At 42.6% G+C, this 6,950-nt stretch overlaps 1 protein-coding gene across 1 annotated transcript; it reads right to left on the bottom strand.

The window, feature by feature from the left end:
- Window positions 1–1,901: 1,901 nt before the first annotated feature.
- Window positions 1,902–6,680, bottom strand: LOC137345181 (neuropeptides capa receptor-like). The gene is made up of 5 exons (XM_068008647.1): window positions 6,611–6,680; window positions 5,325–6,202; window positions 3,358–3,783; window positions 2,358–2,571; window positions 1,902–2,113 (listed from the first exon to the last, which is right to left on the bottom strand). The coding sequence occupies exons 1-5, from the start codon at window positions 6,678–6,680 to the stop codon at window positions 1,902–1,904; spliced, it is 1,800 nt and encodes a 599-aa protein (XP_067864748.1).
- Window positions 6,681–6,950: the final 270 nt, after the last annotated feature.

The following is a 6,950-nucleotide window of genomic DNA, read 5'->3' as shown; positions in this document are numbered from 1 at the left end:
AGTTGAAAATATTTTAAAAATCGCACTCATGCCCCTCATTCACTCGACTGGTAGTTAATACAACTACACATTGAATCATTCGTACTCAAGCAACTCAACAATGTTAAATTATAGACAGTCCATCTGTGAGAACATTGTTCTTTTCCCGAAATGTTTACAGTCTTCAAGCGGCAAGGCTGGAACAACAAACTCCACTGGAACACTTTGGCATCATGGGTTTCAAACCCCTCGACGAAGGTTAATGGGTTATGGTCAGTTTTTATCAATGTTGTTTGCAGTCGTGGTGGACATACAGTTCAACATGATTAACAGCTAGCTCTAAACCTAACACTCTTTTTCCACAGTGGAATACTTTTTTGTTGGTGCTCCAATTCTTTTGAAAAATTACCCTGCTGGCTGTTCTATGCCTGATTCGTCATCTTGTAATAGGACTGCACCGACCCCCAGGTCATTAGCATCAATCACTACCTTGAAGGGCTTTGTAAAATTTGAAGCAGCCAACACTGATTCACTAGTCAAAACTGCCTTTAGCTTTTCAAAAGATGCCTGGCATTCCCCTGACCATGCTACCTTGGTTTCCTTTCTCTGTAGCAAATAAGTTAGTGGAGCGGCCACAGCACTGAAATTTGGTGCAAACTTTCTGCAGAAAACATACATCCCCAAAACCCTCATGATTTCACTCTTAGTATTAGAGATAGGAACCTCCACTAAGGCTTCTGCTTTTTCCATTTGTGGCAACACTTGCACCACTGTATGGCCGAGGTGGGTCATGCTTGCTTCTGCGAATTCACTTTTTGCCAGATTTGCCAATGAATTAGCTTCCTTTTCAGATACATAGCTTCTAGCTGTTTTAAGTGTTCTTTCCGAGTGTTACTGCAGAACCATAGAACCATAGGAAAGTTACAGCACAGAATGAGACCATTCAGCCCATCGTGTCTGTGCCAACAGAAAAAGAAAAAGACACTATCCGCTCTACCTAATCCGACCTTCCAGCACCTGGTCTGTAGCCTTGCAGGTTACAGCACTTCAGGTCCATGTCCAGCTAACTTTAAAATGAATTGAGGGTTTCTGACTCCACCACCGGTCGGGCAGTGAATTCCAGGCACCCACTACCCTCCCGGTGAAAAGGTTTTTCCTGATATCCCCTCCAATCCTTCTACAAATCACCTGAAATCTATGCCCCCCTGGCAGTTGACCTCTATGCTAGGTAAAGCAGATCCTTCCTATCTACTCTATCTGGACCCCTTATAATTTGTTCCAACTGAATTAAGTCGCCCCTCAGCCTCATCTGTTCAAGAAAACAACCCGAGCTGATCCAAAATTTCCTCATAGCTGCAACTTTCAAACGCTGGTAACATTCTTGTAAATCTCCTCTGCAGTGTCTCCAGAGGAATTCTGTCCCATCTGTAATGTGGTGACCAGAACTGTATGCAAAACTGCAGCTATCGCATAACCAGAGTTTTATACAGTTCCAGCATTACATTCCTGCATTTGTATTCTATACCTCGGCCAATAAAGGAGAACATCCCATATGCCTCCTTCACCACTCTATCTACCTGTCCTGCCATCTTCAGGGACCTGTGGACATGCACTCCAAGGTCTCTCACTTCTTTCAACCCTCTCAATTTCCTGCCGTGTTTGTGTATTCCCTTGCTTTGTTTGCTCTCCCTAAATGAGTTACCTCACACTTTTCCAGATTGAATTCCATTTGCCACTTTTCCGCTCACTCAAACAAGCCAGTGATATCATTCTGGGGTCTACAGCTATCAACTTCACTATCGACTACACGACCAATTTTTGTGACATCTGCACATTTCCCAATAATGCCTCCGGCATTTAAGTCCAAATCATTAATATATACCACAAACAGCAAGGGACTCAACACGGAGCCCTGTTGAACGCTACTGGAAACCGCTTTCCACTCGCAAACCGTCGGCAACTATCCTTTGTTTCCCGTCCCTGAGCCAACTTTCGATCCAGCTTGCCACATTCCACTGTATCCCATGGGCTTTCATTTTTCTGACCAGTCTGCCATGTGGGACCTTGTCAAATGCCCGAGTAAAATCCATGTAGACCACATCCACTGCACTACCCTCTTCAAGCTTCCCTGTTACTTCCTCAAAAAATTCAATCGAGTTAGTAAGACATGACCTTTCCTTAACAAATTCATGCTGACTATCCCTGATAAATCTGTGCCTTTCTCACTGTCAGCTTATCCCTGTGTCTCAAAATTGAATCTAATAATTTATCCAGCACCGAGGTCAGGCTGATCGTCCTATAATTATTTGGCCTGTCCCTCACACCCTTTTTAACCAATGGTACAACTCTTGCAGACCTCCAATCCTCTAGTATCTCACCTGTATCCAGTGAGGATTTGACGATGATCCTCAGAGCACCCGTTATTTTCTCGCTGGCTTCCTTTGACAACCTCGGATACAATCCATTCTGCCCTGGTGATTTATCCACTTTCAAGGATGTTAGACCCTCTCGTACTTCCTCCCTCATTATGCTTATCATATCTAATATTTCACACTGCTCCTGGTTAACTACAATGTTTGTGTCATCCAACTCCTTTGCGAAGACAAAGACAAAAGAACTCATAAAGAACACAGCACATCATCAGTGTCGACACATAAGTTCCCTTGTACATCTCTGATAGGCCCTATCCTTTCCTAAGTTATCCTCTTGCACTTAATGCACTGATAAAACACCTTTAGGTTTTACTTGATTTTACCTGCCAATAATTGTTCATGTCCTTCCTTTGCTTTCCTAATTTCCTCTATTATTTCACCCCTGCACTTTCTACACTCCTGTAGCCTTTCTACAATATTAAGTTTTTTTGTGACCTCCATAAGCTTTCTTTTTCTGCTTAATCTTATCCTATATGCTTCTAGATACCCAGAGAGCGATAGAGTTGGCCGTACCACCCTTTATCTTGTTTGGGACGTGCCGAGAGAATCTCACTTTTGAATGCCTCCCACTGATTTGCCACGGATTTTCCTTCAAGTAGCTGTATCCAGCCCATTTTGGGCACTGCAGCCTCACAAATCCATCGACCCAGGTTCGGTTCTGGGTACTGCCTGTGCTGAGTTTGCAAGTTCTCCATGTGTTTGTGTGGGTTTCCGTCGGGTGCTCCGGTTTCCTCCCACAGCCAAAGACTTGCATTTTGAGAGGTAAATTGGCCATTATAAATTGCCCCTAGTGTCGGTAGGTGGTAGGAGAATTGTGGGGATGTGGTAGGAAATATGGGATTAATGTAGGATTGCTCTTAATGGGTGGTTGTTGGTCAACACAGACTCAGTGGGCCTGTTTCAGTGCTGTATTTCTAAACTAAACTAAACACTTTCGCCAAATCACCTTGCAGCTTTGCAAAAGGTCACCAGCTCCAAAATGGTAACCCATTGCTATTCCATCCACTTCTTCAGATTCATTATTGAAGACTAAATCTGGAATTGTGCCCCCTCTCGTTGGTCTTGTTACGTGCCAGTTAAAAGATTTCTCTTGAATGCAGTTCAAGAATTTTGTGCCCTCCGTGCCCTTCACACTGTTTGTCTTCCAGTCGACATTAGGGTAGTTGAAATCCCCAACTATTATTGCCCTCTTGTTTTTGCGATCATACCTGTGCCTAAATATTTGTTCTTCTATCTCCGTCTCTCTATTTGGTTGTCGATAGTACACTCCTCGTAGTGTGGTTGCCCCTTTAGTATTTCTGAGCTCAACCCATATGGCCTCACTGGACGTTTCATTTAGAATATCATCCCTCCTCACAGCTGTTATTGATTCCTTTAACCATTAATGCTGCACCACTTCCAAGTTTCCTTCCAAACCACATACATTTCTTTCACTGTTGCTGGGATAAAATATAAGAGCTCCCTTCCTAACAGGACTGTGAACAGAACTTCGCAAATGGTCAGCAGCTGTTCAAAACGGAGCTCACTACCTGCTCCTCACCGACAATTTAAATGGGCAACATGGGCGGCAAAGTGGCGCAGTGGTTAGCACCGCAGCCTCACAGCTCCAGCGACCCGCGTTCAATTCTGGGTAAATTGCCCCTAGTTTAGGTAGGTGGTAGGAGTATATAGGGACAGGTGGGGCTGTGGTAGGAATATGGGATTAGTATAAATGGGTGGTTGATGGTCGGCACAGACTCGGTGGGCCGAAGGGCCTGTTTCAGTGCTGTATCTCTAAAACTAAAACTAAATTATTCATCCCTCCACCTGCACTGGGAGGTAACCACACAATCCAACTGCCTCCCACCAGTCCCAGACAATTCCTTACTCAGGAGTTAAAGGAGGGAATGTAGGGTGTGTCTGATGTTTCCACTGTTATCTTTCAGGATACCAAAACTCAGCTTTCTTACAACAGGATCTCCACAACTGAGGATGATACTTGGATTCACAGCACAGGATATTTCATGCACCTGTTGCACTGTACGGGCTCAGTAAAAATAATACGACCGAATTTTACTATTTGAACCTTATTAAAGTGCAGCTAACTGTGTTGCCAGGGTTTTCTTTTTTGATATATTGAAGTAGGGACAGGTGCCACAGAATATCCCATTACAAACTGTCAGGATAATTTGTGCGAATTTCTGTAATACCGTTAAGCATTAGTATTCTCATTCTGTTCTTCTACGCTGAAGTAAATGGCCTGACAGGAGTATCCCTCTTCTAATTTCACATGTTGTCTCTCGTGGTGATTGAACTCCGTGTCACAGTGACTAATTCAATTCAGTATCTGGGGCAAAAGAGCTGAAATGTCACACTGATCAATGTCGAGTTCGGACAGTTTCCTCCATTCGAAAACTTATCATGTGACAAGATCCCGGTTACATTTGTCAATGAGGAATGGTGCCTGACAGTGAGACCCACACTGGCAATATTCACACCAAACTTCCCGGAATGTTACCAATGTGAACCATCGTTGGACCTCGGTTTCTGCACCAAGTGAAACCTTACTGATGAATTTAACTTCTGTGCCCGATACCAGTATTTCGAATATAAATGTGTATATACGTGTTACCCACATTCACAACACCACTGCTGAAACCCATCATTGTTATCTTTGAAACCTGAACTTGAAATGTGCAGATTTTACAGGAATAAGTTATGTTTACTCAATGAATGAAGGGTGAAGAAAGAATGTAATTCTGACATCAAACGTGTGCTCCAAAATGGAAGAACAGTGCGCAAAAGAACTCATCCAATTTTCACATTACCGAAAAGAAGGACCTTGTACGGTAGGAAATGAGTTGAAATTGAGCTTCAGATGTGAACAAGCTTCATTTAATTTTATCCACATTTCCTAACTAATCTCAAAATTACTGGCCAGAGAGATTTCAACACATTCTTCAGTTCATCTCTGAATTTTCTCTGGGTCGCTACATAAATACATGGGTTTTGAATACAACTCACAAATTTAAGGCACGTTCCGGTTTCAGTGGCGATATATTCAGGGGCTGTGCGGTCACCACGGTAATAATTGATGTTTGCCAGCCTGGTCGACACGAAACTCACGGCAGCTGTCAACCAGAACAGTATAAAACTGCCCGATACAGTGAACAATAAAATAATGGATTTCCTTCGGTTCTCCATTTCTGAATCACTGAGATACTCACTCCTGTTACCCCGGAGATTCCTGCGGGTTCTATTGGCCACTAAAATACGTCCAATGGTTGAACAATTAAATGAGGCAATTAAAGTAAAAGGAAGCCAAACGAGCCAGGCGCTGTGAAACCAGACCCACGCTGTACCGAGTGGTGAGGAAAAAAAATCCACATTTGGCCGACAGCCCCACTGCACCTTGTTAATTGTTTGCTGAGGTTCATATGCAAATAAAAAGGGGATGTTCTTGAACAAACTCAAGAAACAGAACACTGTTATAACCACGCCTACAGTTCTTGCTGTGCAATATCTTACCTTAAACTTCTCGAAGCAGACAGCTACAAAACGGTCAAACGTGAAGGAGACTGTGAACCAAACAGACAAATCAAAGGTGATAGTTGTCATGTATATAACAATCCTACACACGGGGGTGTAAGACAGGAATGAAAGTGGAAAGCGATAACTGAAAATATGATACACCATTACATTGATAATCATGACCAGGAGATCTGCTGTTGCCATGGACACCATATAAACAGAAATACATTTGGAAAGGCCGCAGTTTCTTCGGGAGAGAATCACAATCGCCACCAAGTTCACTGTAAGAAAGAGAGACGAGATAAGTAACGTTTTAGTGGCTGTTTGAAATATATATGGGGCTTTCTCTTAACAGCATTTTACTCCATTCAGTATGATTATATAAGATTAGCTTTGAAGCAATTTCCTGGGAAACCTGACCATACATTTTAATGAGCTGTTGCAGCGCTTGTTCTGCGCGGGTGACACTTGATTCTTTCTATAGGATCTTGAAAAAACATTATAACATCAGTAAGGCTTTCAGATTAATGGAAACAGAGAAAGTGTGGATACCCGGTTCACGAGTTTGCTCCGGTAACCACCGGCTGTGTAATGCTGACATCGGAGAAGCATGTTATCTTATTCAAAATGCAGTATAAACAAAGTGACAGTTAACACGGATTACGAACAAATAGTTGATAATGGCTCACCAAGGACACCCAGGCCTGCGAGAATGGGGTAGTAAATGTCTTTCATCAGCAGAATAACTGGTTTCCCCATTTTATGAAAATGGATGGAAATTGTAGGAGCTGAAAGATTGGTACAATTCTGAGCTTGTGCAAGGGAACCTGTATTTATATTCGCTTCAATCCTCCAAGGAGTTAATCAGCTTTGATCATAATTAACATTGGTGGCAGTCATTTCATAAATAAACTCGGTCAGTTGCTTTCTGACATTTCAGAATTAGGGAAAAGATTAACACTAAGGCAATTTTAAAAACACAGAATTAAAACATTATTTACAAATTGAACGACTGTAGATCCTATTCCC

This window comes from Heterodontus francisci, chromosome 28, assembly GCF_036365525.1.
Source record: "Heterodontus francisci isolate sHetFra1 chromosome 28, sHetFra1.hap1, whole genome shotgun sequence".
Classification (NCBI taxonomy): domain Eukaryota; kingdom Metazoa; phylum Chordata; class Chondrichthyes; order Heterodontiformes; family Heterodontidae; genus Heterodontus; species Heterodontus francisci.
The sequence above is the reverse complement of the archived record's forward strand: the minus strand, read 5'-3'. Positions and strand labels throughout refer to the sequence as shown.

What these genes read in the sequence shown, in the direction of transcription:
- LOC137345181 (XM_068008647.1), bottom strand. Translation starts at nt 6,680, where the DNA reads ATGGGGAAACCAGTTATTCTGCTGATGAAAGACATTTACTACCCCATT. An exon ending in ACCTTTTGCAAAGCTGCAAG is followed by an intron (nt 2,572 to 3,357) that starts GTGATTTGGCGA and finishes GTCTTCGCAAAG; the next exon opens with GAGTTGGATGACACAAACAT. An exon ending in CAAATCCTCACTGGATACAG is followed by an intron (nt 2,114 to 2,357) that starts GTGAGATACTAG and finishes TTTTTGAGGAAG; the next exon opens with TAACAGGGAAGCTTGAAGAG.